Source organism: Papio anubis, chromosome 13 (assembly GCF_008728515.1).
Source record: "Papio anubis isolate 15944 chromosome 13, Panubis1.0, whole genome shotgun sequence".
Lineage (NCBI taxonomy): Eukaryota > Metazoa > Chordata > Mammalia > Primates > Cercopithecidae > Papio > Papio anubis.
The window spans coordinates 44,772,764-44,790,369 of NC_044988.1; the positions used below are offsets into that span (position 1 = coordinate 44,772,764).

At 39.3% G+C, this 17,606-nt stretch overlaps 1 protein-coding gene across 5 annotated transcripts in view; it reads left to right on the top strand.

The window, feature by feature from the left end:
* Positions 1–17,606, top strand: part of CCDC171 (coiled-coil domain containing 171) — a 501,053-nt gene that overhangs the window by 107,147 nt on the left and 376,300 nt on the right. For all 5 annotated transcript variants that reach the window (XM_031654260.1, XM_031654264.1, XM_031654261.1 and 2 more), the window contains 2 exons: positions 5,198–5,353; positions 16,993–17,128. In XM_031654260.1, coding sequence (XP_031510120.1) covers positions 5,310–5,353; positions 16,993–17,128 — 180 coding nt within the window. In that variant the 5' untranslated portion in view covers positions 5,198–5,309. The remainder of the gene's footprint in view (positions 1–5,197; positions 5,354–16,992; positions 17,129–17,606) is intronic.

Genomic DNA, 17,606 nt, shown 5'->3' on the forward strand with positions numbered 1-17,606 from the left:
TGTAGCGTTCTGTATTAGTCTTGGCTCAGCCATTTATGAGCTGCGTCCCCGCAGGCAAATCACCTAACCTTCCTAGGTGTTAGGTTCCTTATCTGTCAGATAAGGAGGATGGACTTAGTTTCTAAAGTCTCATTTGATTCTAAAACGTTTTGGTTGTCTCAGTCCCTTGGTCTTGGTCTTGTTTTGATGTTAAGAACCAAACTTTGCCTTTAAAGGTTCATTATGTAACTATACTGAAAAACACTTCCAACACAGGTGTGGTTACTAATGAAGACAGCATTGCATAGTGAAAGAGGATGGACTTAGCCAGATGTGGATTTGAATTCTCATTCTCTGGCTGATTTTTTTTTTTTTTTTTTTTTTGAGATGGAGTCTCGCTCTGTCCTCCAGGCTGGAGTGCAGTGGCGGGATCGGGGCTCACTGCGAGCTCCGCCTCCCAGGTTCACGCCATGCTCCTGCCTCAGCCTCCCGAGTAACTGGGACTACAGGCGCCCGCCACCATGCCCGGCTAGTTTTTTGTTATTTTTTAGTAGAGACGGGGTTTCACCATGTTAGCCAGGATGGTCTCGATCTCCTGACCTCGTGATCCACCCGTCTCGGCCTCCCAAAGTGCTGGGATTACAGGCGTGAGCCACCGCGCCCGGCCGAAAAATGAATATTTTTACAGAAATTACTCTAGCATCTCCAAGAGTCAGAAATGCTTCCCTGACAAGTGAGGTCTTACATGCTTCCCTGGATGGGATGAAGTGTGTCTTGAGGGCCAATAGCAAGGCACACAGCAGAGCTCTGTAGTCAGCTAACCTGGGTGTAGATCCTGACCCTGTCACTAGAGATGTGAGAGATGTGACTTTGGGCAAGTGATTGAATATCTGTAAGCCCTGGTTTCCTCATGTATAAAGTATGGATATTAGCATTATCTTCCCCTTGGGGTTGGTGTAAAGTGAAATGAAATAATATGTAGAAAGTTTTTAGTACTAGTGGCTCTGGAGTCTCAAGGAGATTCGCCTTTCTGGCTGACAGCTCCTGGAATGATGACAGCAGGGATCACTGATCTCTTGTGCCTCGATTACAGTTTGTTCTACTTTAAATAATGATTCACATTGAATGATTTTCAAATGGAAAGTAATATTTATAGTTAAATATTGAAGAAGAGAAAGGCTGATTTTGATTGCATGTCATAAGGAATTTTTAATTACTCACATAGTTTGGCCAAATTGTGTATTTTAACTTTGTGGAGTCTATCACAGGGACAGTTTGGCAAGGTAAAGGTCCAAAAATATGAAGGTACTCTTTAGATTGAGAATTGCACTGCAGTTCTTAGTAATCTTATGCTTCATATTCCATTGACATTTTCATTACTGTACCGTAACTCCCTACTTGACTGTCCTCATCATTCCTTGCCTTTTCACCTGGTGGAAGAAGAGGGAGGAGGTTTTACTGCACCTTCTCTGCCGTGCTCAATTGCATGGGAATCCTATCGTAGTTCAAATTGAGCCACTGACCATATCAACTTTGGTCCTTCATTGATTTAGTCTTCCTAGAACACACAGAGAGGTAAATCCTCGTTCTCTATGTTATCAGGAGCTGATATCAGCAAGGAAGATGAAGTAAATTTAAAAAAAAAGAAGACTTGATAAAAGACACACAGGCAGAGCTGGTGTGGAAACCCATTTTCCTGTCTTACCTGTCTGTATCTCAAGTTTTTTTCACCTTAGGTTCAAGATGCTGCCTGCAGTTCTTTGCCATGTGGCCTCTTCCACAGGCAGTTCACAGCATGACACTTTGCTTTTTTTTTTTTTTTTGAGATGGGGTCTCACTCTGTAGCCCAGGCTGGAGTGCAGTGGTGCAATCTTGGCTCATTGCAGTCTCTGCCTCCTGGGTTCAAGCGATTCTCCTACCTCACCCTCCCGAGTAGCTGGGATTACAGGTGCTCGCCACCACGCCTGGCTAATTTTCTTTATTTTTAGTAGAGACGGGGTTTCACCATCTTAGCCAGGCTGGTCTTGAACTCCTGACCTCGTGATCCACCCACCTCGGCCTCCCTAAGTGCTGGGATTACAGGCGTGAGTCACTGTGCCCGGCCTGACACTTTGCTTCTTTAAGGCCAGCGGGAGATTGTCATTCAGCCTGCTAAGATAAAAGTCTTATATAATGTAATCATAGGAATGGCATCCCTTCATCTTTGCTGTATTCTACTGGTTATATATCAATGAGCTAGAAGTAGATGAAACTTGCTCCTGAGCTATGGAAGATGCTATCTCTCTAGAGGACCATTCAGATATGAAGATGTTAGATGCCAAAATAATGCACTGAAGTATGATGATTAACTTTATTGAAACAATTTTATTAAAAGCTTGATAACTTCTTCTTCCCACACTTCTCTGCCCAATATACAAAAACATGATTAGGGCCCTAACTATCTGAAATTATTTTCCTAAGAGATAAATACAGGTCTGTTTATGCCTGTTGTGCCACCTGTGTGTGTGTGTATTTAAACTTTTCAACGAAACAGGAATATTTCATGTACGTGCTTTTGTGCTTTGGACATTACTCTTAAATACAGAAGGGTCCATTCCTTCTAGGTTCTAACTCTTACTTTCATTCCGAAGGAAGTTTCCCTGGGGTCTGACCTTTAGGAGCATGGTGATAAGGTGACAAGATTTTGGGACAGTATTTGAAGAGCTTGATAGAGATTCCTTGGTGCCCCCCACTTAATAGCTGAATGGCTTTGGGCAAGACAGTTGAGCCTCTCTGAATCAGATGAGTTTTCTTAAAAAGGGAGGATAATAACCCTCAGGTAAGGTAACTTACAATTCAGCTTTATGTGTTATCAGTGGCCTTGTAGAAAGAACTTAGACTTCAGTGTCAGAGTTATGAGTTGGAATCTTGGTTCTGTAAGTCTGCGACTTTTTCAAGTTACTACTTGTTTGTTTGTTTGTTTGTTTGTTTTTGAGACGGAGTTTCACTCTTGTTGCCCAGGCTGGAGTGCAATGGTGCGATCTTGGCTGACTGCAACCTCCGCCTCCCAGTTTCAAGTGATTCTCCCGCCTCAGCCTCCTGAGTAGCTGGAATTACAGGCATGTGCCACCACACCCAGCTGATTTTGTATTTTTAGTAGAGACGGGTTTTCTCCATGTTGGTCAGGCTGGTTTAGAACTCCCAGCCTCAGGTGATCTGCCCGCCTCAGCCTCCCAAAGTGCTGGGATTACAGGCGTGAGCCACCACACCTGGCTCAAGTTACTTTTAATCTCAGTCTTGGTTTTCTTGGTAGAAAAATTGGATAATCCTTACATTGCAGTGTTGTAAGGATCACAATTCTATATATAAAATACCAAGTACAGTGCTTGACGCTGTAGTAGGTGCTCAGTAGATGAATGATGGTGGATTCATTTGTCTACCACTATTTCCCACCTAGTCTTTCAGGTCCCTAGAGAGATGAGATCTCCCCATTCCCACATCATCTTGGCCAAAATTCCAACCTCTGTCCTAGGTCAGACTGTTCAATCAGCCACGTGAATCACTGTTGTAAAGATCTTTTGGGTCTATATGTAGGAGCTGTTAGTCAGTTCTCAGCACTGAGATACAGTCTCCATCTCAGTCTGCTTATTTGTTTTATAGTTCCTTTTTTTTCGTTGATCTCCCTGAGGTCTAGATATCTCCATACACCTACAATTTCATTTATCAATTATTTATTACAGCTTTCCCCTAGACTGAATCACCCCAAGTATCACTCACTCCCTTCCTTTATCAGGGATCATTGTATTTTTTCAGAGAGTTCTGTGTTTAGTAATATAAATGGGTGGTGGCTGGGCACTGAATATGTGCTGAATATATTACTGGATTTTAAATATATGAGATTGATACAGTTATTCCCTTTATATGGTTGAGGAAACAGGCCCAAAGAGTTTTAAGTAACTTGCCCAAAGGCCACATACTTGTAAGATATTTATTAGAGTCTTAATTAAGATCTTTCTGAGTCCAAAGCTTACGGTCTTTCTTAGGATTCCGAACTTCCACTAGGGACACCAGGAGACCCTTTTGGCATATTTGTATTTGTGTGTATTTGGGCTTAATTATTGTTATTTCTCTGTTTAAAATGTTTACCCAGAGACTCCTAACACTGTGGTAAAGTAACTTACTTTGGCTCTGTATAATTTCAAATATCTCCTGTAGAAGAAGGTTCCAAAAGGTAGGCCAGAGTAAGTGACAGATACTCTTCACTTCCCTTCTTCCTCTTTGATTGCTTGAGAGAAGGACTTTGAAAGTTATCATGTGATCTTGGCCGGGTGCGGTGGCTCAAGCCTGTAATCCCAGCACTTTGGGAGGCTGAGACGGGCGGATCACGAGGTCAGAAGATCGAGACCATCCTGACTAACACGGTGAAACCCCGTCTCTACTAAAAAAATACAAAAAACTAGCCGGGCGTGGTGGCGGGCGCCTGTAGTCCCAGCTACTCGGGAGGCTGAGGCAGGAGAATAGCGTAAACCCGGGAGGCGGAGCTTGCAGTGAGCTGAGATCCGGCCACTGCACTCCAGCCTGGGCTACAGAGCGAGACTCCGTCTCAAAAAAAAAAAAAAAAAAAAAAAAAAAAGTTATCATGTGATCTTTTGGTTGGGAGTACCTTGGCATCTTTGATGTCTCATTTATGAAAAAGGCTTTGGGGACCCAAAAATGTCCCTGGACTTCATTTTCTTTCAAACTGAATTTTATGCCCTAGAGATAGGCACTGCATATTCTTTTTATGTTTTCAAGAATAAGTTTTTACTATTTAGATAATTTGTTTTTCATTTGAGAAAATAATCTAATAGTTTCATCATTACTTCTTTCTTATAATAAGGAACACCTTTTTAACATTTTGTCATTGTTGTTTTCAATCCTTTTTATTTTAAAATTGTTATTAGACAAAAATATTTTTTAGAAATGGTTTCACTATGTTGCCCAGGCTGGCCTCGAACCCTGGGCTCAGGTAATCCTCTTGCCTCAGCCTCCCAAGTAGCTAGGACTACAGGTGCATACCATGATTCCGGCTTCCAATCCTTTTTGAAAGAAATATAGTAAAACATTATAGCTTTTTGGAATACCAGTATTCGTGTGTGTTATACAATAATTTAAAAAATACAAATAAGCCAAAAAACAAGAAAAATCTCCAATACTATCAGGACTCAAACTGCTATTGTATCATTTACTATTTTAACAGACCTTAGATCATCTAACCTGTAAGCCACAGACATCTTGGACAATTTTAATCACCAAGAAAGAAATATGTCATTAAGAAACAGTGGGATATTTTGAAAGAGTTGGAAAACATCATGAATTTGAATACTTTAAGTAATGGCACTGGTGATACCCAAAGGTAAGCCTCTAGTCTCTCCTTTTAGTTGAAGAACGCTTTTAGTTGCAAGGATCAGGGAGAAGTCAGTGGTTGGTAGAGCTAATTGTAAGAATTCTCATGGGATGGTAAGGGGAGTAGAAATTCTGTGGGACTGAAGGAGCATGAATGAAGCCTCATAAGAATTGGAACTGAATCTAGAGACTTTATGGAGATTTTGTGCTCCTTTATTAATTTGGACCACAAAAGTCCGTGTGTCTGAACTTCCTCCTGTTACTAGAGACTTGCTTGTTCTTTTCCACTACTCTAAATCTTTCCATTGTATTTTTTCTTATTTACAATTCTGTTTTGTTTTCTTTAACCTCTGTGGCTTTAATTCCTCTTTCTTCATTGGCCCAGCTCTAATTCATGGCTACTGTTTAAGCATTCATTTAGTCTTAGCTCCCGTGGCTGTTTCACTTCCTTACTTGGTATCTCTCAGTTTACCCTCCGAGAAGTAACACCTAATTGCTGTTGCTCATCTTTTTTGTACCATTGATTTCTGCCTTTGGGTGTGGCGGCGCCTACCTTTAGTTCATTCACCTTTGGTGGGTGGAGTCTATAATATAAAACTGGACCAAGTAGGGTAGTGCCACTCTCTCCTAAGTGTGCTTTACAAAGAAATAAGTACTGAAATTAAAAGTAAATGTTTAGAAACTTTTATAGTCATGTAACAGAGTAATATTCTGTTTGCTGAATCTAAGAATAAAACATTTGGGGTTGTATTCTGTTTTTAAAATTTCTTTAAAAATAATGCATTAAATATATTTTACAAAATCATCATGGGGTGGGGTGAAGATAGTCCCTCCTCATATTTAGTTTGAGAAGGACTGATCTAGACTGCCTTTTCAGCAAGGACGTGTGGGTGGGACAAGTACCAAGACTAACGTGTAATTTACCCGTAAATTTGCTACACAAATGTTTTCCACTTAGCTTTTGAAGCTACTCACCCCCTAATTTTTTTTTTTTTTTTTTGAGACAGAGTCTTGCTCTATCGCCCAAGTTGGAGTGCAGTGGCGTGATCTTGGTTCACTGCAACCTCCGCCTCCCAAGTTGAAGTGGTTCTCCTGCCTCAGCCTCTTAAGTAGCTGGGATTACAGGTGCCTGCCACCACGCCTGGCTAATTTTAAATATGTATTTAAAAATTAGAATATTTCACCTTATTTAGTATCCTGCTTTTTCAATTTTGGGGAAACTTCTTGCCACATCAATATATCATAATTTTAAAATTTTTATGAAGTGGGGTCTTGTTATGTTGCTCAGGCTGTCTGAAAACTCCTGGCCTCAGGCAATCCTCCTGCATCAGCCTCCCAAGTAACTGGAACTGTAGGCATGCACCATTGCCCCAGCTTGTCATAATTTTTAATGGCTAAATTACTTTTTATAATTCTAGAATTTGGATACAGTTATTTAAAATCTACTAATCTACTTTGTTTCTGTAGATTTGCCTTTTCTGAACAATTCATATAATTGGAGTCACATAATGTATGGTCTTTTGTGGCTTCTTTTACAGGGCATGTTCCTGAGGTTTGTCAAGTTGTAGCACGTAGCAGCACTTCGTTTCTTTTTGTTGCTGATAGTATTCCATTGTGTGGATATGCCACATTATGCCCATATACTAGTTGACAGACATTTGAGTTGTTTCCACTTTTTGGGTACTATGAATAATGCTGCTGTGCACATTTGCATATGTCTTTGTGTTGACATATGTTTTTGTTTCCCTTGAGTAGATTCTTAGGAGCAGCAATGCTGTATCATATAGTAAATTTATGTTAAAATTTTCAAGAAACTGCCAAATTGTGTTCTCAAGTGGCTGGATCATTTTATATTATCACTAGCAATAGTTGAGGGTTTCAGTTTCTCCATATCCTGACCAATACTGGTTTTTATCTGACTTTTTCAATTTAGCCATTTTGGTGAGTGTGAAGTTGTATGTTATTGAGGTTATAATTTGAATTTTCCTGATGATTAATGATGTTGAACATCTTTGCATGTGCTTTTTGGTCATTCATATATCTTCATTGGTGAAATGTCTCTTCAGATCTTTTGTTTATTTTTAAATTGTGTTATTTATTTTCATGTTATTGAGCTTTAAGAGTTTATGTATATTTGGAATGCAAGTCCTTTATCAGATATCTTATTTGCTGGCCTGGTGCAGTAACTCATGCCTGTAATCCCAGCACTTTGGGAGGCTGAGGTGGGTGGATTGCTTGAGCCCAGGAGTTTGAGACCGGCCTGGCCAACATGGCAAAACCCCATCTCTACAAAAAAGTATGAAAATTAGCTGGGCATGGTGGTGTGCCTGTGTGGTCCCAGCTACTCCAGAGGCTGAGGCATGAGAATCATTTGAACCTGGGAGGTGGAGATTGCAGTGAGCTGAGATCCTGCCACTGTACTTGAGCCAGGGTGACAGAGCGAGACTTTGTCTCAACAACAACAACAAAAAAGATATATGATATGCAAACATTTTTCTCTTGTTTAGTGGCTTGACTTTTCATTTTCTTAATAACGTCTATGGAAATGCACAAAGTTTTTAACTTTGATGAAGTTCAGTTTATCAATTCTTTTCCTGTAGGAGTTGTGCTTTTGGTTTTGTATATAAGAAATCTCTGGCCGGGCGCGGTGGCTCAAGCCTGTAATCCCAGCACTTTGGGAGGCCGAGACGGGCGGATCACGAGGTCAGGAGATCGAGACCATCCTGGCTAACACGGTGAAACCCCGTCTCTACTAAAAATACAAGAAAATTAGCCGGGCGAGGTGGTGGGCGCCTGTAGTCCCAGCTACTTGGCAGGCTGAGGCAGGAGAATGGCGTGAACCCGGCGGGGCAGAGCTTGCAGTGAGCCGAGATCGCGCCACTGCACTCCAGCCTGGAGCACAGAGCAAGACTCCGTCTCAAAAAAAAAAAAAAAAAAGAAATCTCTGACTAACTTAAGGTCATGAAGATTTTTCTTCTATGTTTTATTCTAGAAGTTTTATAATTTTAGCTCTTATATTTAGTGCTCTATTTTAAGTTACTTTTTGTGTATGGTATGAGGTCAGGGTCTAAATTTGTCTCTTCGCATGTGGATAGACAGTTGTTCCAGCAGCAGCGTTGTTGATAAGACTCACCTTTCCCTATTGAATTGCCTTGGTACTTCTGTTGAAAATTACTTAACCATGTGTAAGTATAGGTTTATTTCTAAGTCTTAACTCTGATATATTGATCTACATGTCTGTTCTTTTTTTTTTTTTTTTTTTTGAGGCGGAGTCTCACTTTGTGTCAAGGCTGGAGTGCAGTGGCGTGATCTCACTGCAACCTCTGCCTCCGGGTTCAAGTGGTTCTCCTGCCTCAGTCTCCCGAGTAACTGGGACTACAGGTGCCTGCCACTGCACCCAGCTAATTTTTGTATTTTTAGTAGAGATGGGGTTTCACCATCTTGGGCAGGCTGGTCTTGAAGTCCTGACCTCATGATCCACTGGCCTTCTTCGCCTTCCACAGTGCTGGGATTACAGGTGTACATGTCTGTTCTTAATCCAAAACCACATTGTCTTGATTACTGTAGCTTTATAGTAAGTTTTGAAATTAGGAAGCAAACGTTTTCCCATTTGTTGTTCTTCAAGATTGTTTTGGCTATTTTGAATTCTTTGTCTTTCCAAATTTTAGGATTAGCTTTTCAGTTTCTGCAAAAATGTCTGTTGGGGTTTTAATAGGGATTATATTGACTATGTAATTTGGGGAGAATTGCCGTTTTAATAATGTTGAGTTTTCCTTACATGAATGTGAATATGGAATGTCTTTCCATTTGTTTAGCTTTTCAACTTCTTTCAACAACATTTTGTATTTTTTAGTGTAAAAATCTTTCACTTTTTTTTTTTTTTTTGAGACAAGATCTTGCTCTGTTGCCCAGGCTAGAGTGCAGTGGCATGATACTGGCTCACTGTGGCCTCAAACTCCTGAGTTCAAGTGATCCTCCTGCCTCAGCCTCCTGAGTAGCCAGGACTACAGGCATGTGCCACCATGCCTGGCCAATTTTTTTTATTTTTGTCGAGACAAGATCTTGCTATGTTTCTCAGGCTGGTCTGAACTCCTGGCCTCAAATGATCCTCCTACCTTGGCTTCCCAAAGTGCTGGGATCAGGCATGAGCCACCATCCCTGGCCTTGCATTTCTTTTGTTAAATTTATTTTATTCTTTTTGATGCTGTTATAAATGGGATTGTTTTCTTGATTGTTCATTGCTAGTATATAGAAGTATAATTGATTTTTGTGTATTGATCTTGTATTCTGTGACCTTGCTGAAATTGATTTTAGTTCTAGTCTGTTTTTTCTTTTCTTTTTTTTTTTTTTTGAGACAAAATCTCGCTCTGTCGCCTAGGCTGGCGTACAGTGGCCGGATCTCAGCTCACTGCAAACTCCACCTCCCGGGTTTACGCCATTCTCCTGCCTCAGCCTGCCAAGTAGCTGGGACTACAGGCGCCCGCCACCTCGCCTGGCTAGTTTTTTGTATTTTTAGTAGAGACGGGGTTTCACGGTGTTAGCCAGGATGGTCTCGATCTCCTGACCTCGTGATCCGCCCGTCTCGGCCTCCTAAAGTGGTGGGATTACAGGCTTGAGCCACGGCGCCCGGCCTTTGTCTGTTTTTTCTTAGTGGATTTCTAGGATTTTCTTTCAGAATCATGTCCTTTGTTATTAAAGACAGTTTTACTTCTTCTTTTCCAGTATGCATGCCTTTTATTTCTTTTGTGTTGCATGATTGCACCATCTACATCTCTAGTACATCTTGACTAGAAGTTTTAATAGCAGATTTCTTTTTCTTGTTTCAGATCTTACAGGAAGCGTTTAGTCTTTCACTGTTAAGTATGATGCCAGCTGTAGGCTATTTGTAGATGTCCTTTTTCAAGTGTGGAAATTTTCTTGTAGTTTGTTAATAGTTTTTATCATGAATAGGTGTCGGATTTTGTCAAATGCTTTTTCTGCATCCATTGAGATGATCATGTAGTTTTTGTCTTCTATTTAATTAATTAATTAATTAATTAGCTAATTTTAGAGACAGAGTCTTGCTCTGTCACCCAGACTTGATTACAGTGGTCTGGTCATACCTCACTGCAACCTCAAACTCCTGGGCTTAAGTGGTTGGCCTCAGCCTTCTGAGTAGCTGGAACTATAGGCACTTAGCCTTGAACTCCTGGCCTCAAGCTATCCTCCTGCCTTGACCTCCCAAAGTGCTGGGATTACAGACATGAGCCATCATACCTAGCCTCTTTATTTTGTTAAAATTGTGTATTACATCAATTAATTTTCAGATGTTATACCAATTTTATATTTTTGAGATACATCCTGCTTAGTCATGTTGTATAATCTTTTTAAGATGTTGCTGGATTTGGTTTGCCCGATTTTTTTTTTTTTTGAGATGAAGTCTTACTCTGTCACCCAGGCCAGTGTACAGTGGTGATCATAGCTCACTGCAGCCTTGACCTCCTGTGCTCAAGTGATCCCCCCACCTCAGCCTCCCAAGTAGCTGAGATTACAGGCAGATGCCATCATGCCCAGCTACTTGGTTTGCTAATGTTTTGTTGAGGATTTTTCCATCTGTATTCATGAGGGATATTAATCTGTTTTCCCCTCTTGTGATAACTTAGTCTGGTTTTGGTATTCGAGTAATGCCAGGTTCATAGAATGGGTTGGGAAGTGTTTTCTCCTGTTATGTAAAGATTGGTATTTTTTCTTTACATGTTTGGTAGACTTTGCCAGTGAAGCTATCTGTACTTGGGCTTTCTCTGTGGTTAGATAATACAATATCCTTATCTGTTAAAGATCTATCCAGATTTTTTATTTCCTTTGAGTTAGTTTCAGTAATTTGTGTTTTTCTAGGAATTCATCCATTTGATCTGAATTGTTTAATTTGTTGGTATACTGTTGTACAGAGTATTCCCTTATAATCCTTCTAGATGGTAATGATGTTTCCTTCTTCATTATTTTCATAATATGAGTTTTTTCTTTTTTTTCTTTGTTAATCTATCCAAAGGTTTATTAACTTTATTGCTCTTTTCAAAGAACCAAATTTTGGTTTCATTGATTATCTCAGTTTTATTTTAGTCTTATTTTAAAAATTAAAGTTATGTATGCACATTATTTAAATAATCCATTGTGCTATAAAGTTTATTTAGTGTCATTACAGAAAACGGCAGTACTAATTTCTTTGAGGCAAATCCACTTTCTAGATTCCTAAAAACAATCATTTTTTCAACTTTCTGAGGTGGTATTTTTCATCTCTTAAAAATTTTTTTTCATGTTGTTAATTGATTTTTTTAGTTTTAAGTGTTATCTACTGACGTCCTGGTACAGAGGATCATAATTTAGTTCTCATTCCTGCCTGCTTCCCTTTCTGTTCTCTTCATTTAGTGATATTATAATCTTAGATTAGTTATTCAATGTTTACATTATTGTAGTTATGAAAACTTTAAGTTGAGCCCATGTAGTAGTATTCAGTGACATTTTTTACTTTCTTTTACAATTTATTTTGCTTGGATTAATAATTACCTGCTTTCTTATTTGGTTTGTTTACTTAGTTTCTATGAACTTACCAGGAATTCAACTTCATGCTCCAAACAAATTACATAAATCTCTCTCAATATGTTTTTTGTCTTCTTCTTCTTCTTCTTCTTCTTCTCCGCTCCTTTTCCTTCTCCTTCTCCTTCTTCTTTCTTTTTTAAAGACAGCATTTTGTTCAGTCACCCAGGCTGTAATGCAGTGGCATAATCATGGCTCACTGCAATCTTAACCTCCTGGGCTCAAGTGATCCTCCTGCTTTGGCCTCCCAAAGTGCTGGGATTACAGGTGTGAGCCACTGCACCTGGCATGTTTTCATCTTCTTAAATAAATCACTCCTGGAGGCTTTGACCAGTCCTGCTAGAACAGATTTCCCTTTAAGTGCTTTGCTGCACATGTGTCATCTTAGTATTTCCTCCCATCACTATCCTGGAAATCCCTCTGCTGTTTTCTTGTGTTGAGTACCCAACTTCTAGAATCCCATGTCTTTCTCTTTCTCATTTTGGTGGAGTAAATGTTCCATTAGCCTCCTGAGAAAGTTCATGGGAGATAAATATTTTGAGGCCTGGCAGATCTGAAATTGTCTTTCTTATAGTCTTGTCTTTGGATGGTGATTTGTTGGGTATAAAATTCTAAGTTAGAAATGATTTTTCCCTTGGAATTTTGTCAGGCATTGCATCATTATTTCCTAATTTCCAGTGTTTTTGTTGAGAAATGATGTCAGACTTTTTTTTTTTTTTTTTTTTTTTTTGAGACTGAGTCTGGCTCTGTCGCCCAGGCTGGAGTGCGGTGGCCGGATCTCAGCTCACTGCAAGCTCCGCCTCCCGGGTTCACGCCATTCTCCTGCCTCAGCCTCCCGAGTAGCTGGGACCACAGGCGCCCGCCACTTCGCCCGGCTAGTTTTTTGTATTTTTTAGTAGAGACGGGGTTTCACCTTGTTAGCCAGGATGGTCTCGATCTCCTGACCTCGTGATCCGCCCGTCTCGGCCTCCCAAAGTGCTGGGATTACAGGCTTGAGCCACCGCGCCCGGCCCAGACTTTTTTTTAAAACTTTTATTTTAGGTTCAGGGGTACATGTGCAGGTTTGTTATATAGGCAAACTCGTGCTATGGGGATCTGTTGTACAGATTATTCCATCCATCACCCAGGTACTAAGCCTAGTACCCAGTAGTTATTTTTCTGCTCCTCTTCCTTTTTTTTTTTTTCCTCTGCTCCTCTTCCTTCCCACACCCTTTACTCTTAAGTAGTCCATTATTTTTTTCTTTGTGTCCATGAGTTATCATTTAGTTCCCATTTATAAGTGAGAACATGTGGTATTTGGTTTTCCTTTCCTGGGTTACTTTGCTAAGGATAATGGCCTCTAGCTCCATTCATGTTCCCACAAAAGACATGATCTCATTATTTTTTATGACTGCATAGTATCCTGTGGTGTATATGTACCACATTTTCTTTATCCAGTCTGTCACTGATGGGCAGTTAGGTTGATTCTATGCCTTTGCTATTGTGGATAGTGCTGCAGTGGACATTTGTATGCATGTGTCTTTATGGTAGAATGATTTATTTTCCTCTGGATGTATACCTAGTAATGGGGTTGCTGGGTTGAATAGTAGTTCTGTTTTAAGCTCTCTGAGGAATCACCATGTTGCTTTTCAGAATGGTTGAACTAATTTACATTCTCTATCATTAGTATATAAGTGTTCCCTTTTTTCCTGCAACCTTGCCCCCATCTATTATTTTTTGACTTTTTTTTTTTTTTTTTGAGATGGAGTCTCGCTGTTTCGCCCAGGCTGGAGTGTAGTGGTGTGATCTCAGCTCACTGCAACCTCCTCCTCCCAGGTTCAAGCAGTTCTCCTTGCCTCAGCCTCCCGAGTAGCTGGGATTATAGGCGCCCGCCACAACGTCCAGCTAATTTTTGTATTTTTTAGTAGAGACGGGGTTTTGCCATATTGGCCAGGCTGGTCTTAAACTCCTGACCTCAGGTGATCTATCCGCCTCGGCCTCCCAAAGTGCTGGAATTACAGGCATGAGCCACTGCGCCTGGCCTTATTTTTTGACTTTTTAATAATAGCCATTCTGACTAGTGTGGGATGGTATCTCATTGTGGTTTTGATTTGCATTTCTCTAATGATCACTGATACTGAACTTTGTTTCATATGCTTGTTGGCTGCATGTATGTCTTCTCTTGAAAAGTACCTTTTTATGTCCTTTGCCTACTTTTGAATTTTTTTTTCTCATAAATTTAAGTTGCTTATAGATGCTGGATATTAGACCTTTGTCAGGTGTATAATTTGCAAATATTTGTTTCCCATTCTCCAGGACGTCTGTTTACACCGTTGATAGTTTTTTGGCTGTGAAGAAGATCTTAAGTTTAATTAGATCCCATTTGTCAGTTTTTGCTTTTGTTGTGATTGCTTGAGGCATCTTTGTCATGACATCTTTGCGTGTTCCTATGTCCAGGGTGGTATTGCCTAGGTTGTCTTTCAGGGATTTTTAATTTTTTAATTTTTTTTTTTTGTGACGGAGTCTTGCTCTGTCTCCCAGGCTGGAGTGCATTGGTGCTATCTCAGCTTACTGCAAGCTCTGCCTTGCGGGTTCATGCCATTCTCCTGCCTCAGCCTCCCACGTGGCTGGGACTACAGGCGCCCACCACCACGCTCAGCTAATTTTTGTATTTTTAGTAGGGATGGGGTTTCACTGCGTTAGCCAGGATGGTCTCCAATCTCCTGACCTCATGATCCGCCCGTCTTGGCCCCCAAAAGTGCTGGGATTACAGGCGTGAGCCACCGTGCCCTGGCTGTCTTTCAGGGATTTTTATAGTCAAACATATTTCTTAGTCTTTTGTGTAAAACCTATGTATTTCTCTCTGGACTTTGGAGGAACTACTTTTTTGTTCCCTGTTTTCTGAAATTTCCATGCATTTAACCTGAGCTCTTTTAGTAGGCCCTTTCAGTTTGAAACTTATATCCTTCGGAATCTGCCTGTTTCCGTGGATTTGTTTCTATAATAGTTTCCTCCCCTTCAGAGACACATTATAGTGCAGTGGTTAAGAGGATATATCACGGAGCCAGACTTTCAGGGTTTGAATTTCAGCTCTGCCCCTCACTAGCCCTGTGAACTTGGGTCATAGGGGTCATAATAGTACCAATCTCATGAGATTATTGTGAAGAATAAATAGGTTTATATATGTAAAATGCTTAGAACAATGCTTACAAAATAATAAGACTATTTAATGTTATAAATTTATATTTTCTCATTCTGCACCTTTATTTAGATTTTGAACTTCTTGGATAGTCTTCTAATTTAAAAAATTTTCAATTTTTTCATCTCCATCTTTTTGCTTTATTTTCTGGGAGATTTTTCTTTTATTTTTATTTAGCTTTTCATTTTCTTAGTTTGTGTTTTTGATTTCTTTTCTTTTTCTTTTTCTGTTTCTTTTCTTATCTTTTCTTTGTTTTTTTGTTTTTTTTGAGATGGAGTTACGCTCTTGTTGCCCAGGCTGGAGTGCAATGGTGTGATCTCTGCTCACTGCAACTTCTGCTTCCTGGGTTCAGGGATTCTCCTGCCTTAGCCTCCCAAGTAGCTGGGATTACAAGCATGAGCCACCACACCCAGCTAATTTTTGTATTTTTAGTAGAGACAGGGTTTCACTATGTTGGCCAGGCTGGTCTTGAACTCCTGGCCTCAAGTGATCTGCCCACCACAGCCTCCCAAGGTGCTTGGAGGCCAGGCCTGAGCCACTGCACCAGGCCGTGTTTTTGATTTTTAAGAGCTTTTTTTCCTCTGAATATTTCATTTCTTATTGCAGTCATGGATGTGATATATGGATGTTATACTCTCTCCTGTTTTTTTTAGGAGACAATGTTAACTTTTTTTTTTTTTTTTTTTTTTCCTCTTCTAAGTTGTCATCTTTCTGCATAGTCTTTCAAGGCATGCTTCTTTCCATGCACCATATTTTTGGTCTCTGTTTATCATGTTAGGTGCTTCCTAAACTCTTGGTGATTGTTGGCTGTCTGCTTATGTTGAAAAGTAGGGGCTTCACCTAAAAAGATGACTGGAAGCTCAGTGTGTGAGGCTTTGTGTTTGTGGTGTGCTCTGTAGGGTTATATGGTTAAGCTGTTTTGCTAGAGAATGACTGGCATCAGTATCTTTAGGTATTTTTCACCTGGTTGCTTAGGTTCTGTAGGGAAGACACTTCCAATCACTGCTTGACTGCCATCCTTCTGGCAAGACAAGTAGTATTAAAACTCTAGAGCGCTCTTTCATTATGTAACTTTTAACTCAAGCTTATTGTATATAGTATGAAAAACTTACGTCATTTGTATCTAATGTCTTCTGATCCAGAGACCTTCTGTTTTATCCTCTCCAGGGAATAAACCCCTAGTGTTTTTCTGCCAGACTGGGAAAGAGATAGGTACCCAGTTGTGTGGTGTAGGGGATAGGGGATCTGAGGATGTAATTATTTTGTTGGCAGACTTTCAACTAATTCTCCTGTTTTCTGCTCTACTTTTACCCCGATTTTCAAAGGTATTGTCAATTACTGAGCTTTTGGGGGTTATCAATTACCACTTGTCCACATGCATTTCAGCTTCCAGTATTTTATTGCTATTATCTCATCTTTTGTGTTCTTTCTCTCGTGAGTTTGTACCTCTGAATTCTGTTTGCAGTTATTTTAATGTTCCATTTTTATTTTTGGGAGAGAGTAGTGTGCTTTAGTCTGACATTTTTCTTTTTGTATTATGTATTACATTTGCAGTAAACAAAATGTATTATTTACAAAGAAAAAAAGTGGGTGAACCCAGTCTCTTTCAAAATGATCCAGCCTGTGGTATGATCAGACAGTTTAAGTAGCAATCTTGAATAATGTGGTAATTTCCCATTAGACAGTGGTTTGTTGCTAGATGTCTATCTATCTATCTATACTTTGTATTTCTACATAGCTTTCGCAATGGACATCTTTTACTAGATTGTGAACTCTAAGTCAAGAACTATGTCATGTTCTCTTTGTTTTTTGAAAAATAAGTTATCAGAAATATCAGAAATGCTCTGAAATGTGCTTTATGAGAAGCATATACATTTTACTATAATCTCATTTTGTAGGTTGAAGAATGCCTCATCAGATGTAAAACAAATACTTAAAACTGAAACAGAGTTGGATATTACTGCTGATCTCAGGAAGAAACTCCATCGGGCTAAAAAAGAAAAGTTAGAAATAACAACCAAACACAATGCAGAGGTACGATTTATTTTCCTCTGAAATAATGTTAAAAGTTGAGTTTGATTTTTTAGATTTATTTCATATGAAAAACTCCATGTTTACCCTTTATCACTATACCATTCTTGTGTTTAAAAAGGAAATTGTAATAAATAAAACATGATTTTAAAATGTAGTGTAATTGCATAAGTGTTAAAGTAGAACTTTAATGAATTATGTTTATTTCTATGTTATCTTAGATTTATTTTAATTAATGGGTTCAATTGATTAAAAATATTAATTTATGAACATGTTTGATGATTAAAGGATTTGTAAATCAGACATTTTTGAAATCATAATGTAGGCTCCTTTAAGGTCTCAATTATGGAACAATCTCAAGTAAATTTGAGTATGGAATTTTAAATCATAGTTTAATTCATAAATTGTCTCACTTTATGTTATAAGTCATTATTTCTTTTATTAGTTTATAGTGTATATATGTATATTTCATATGTGTATG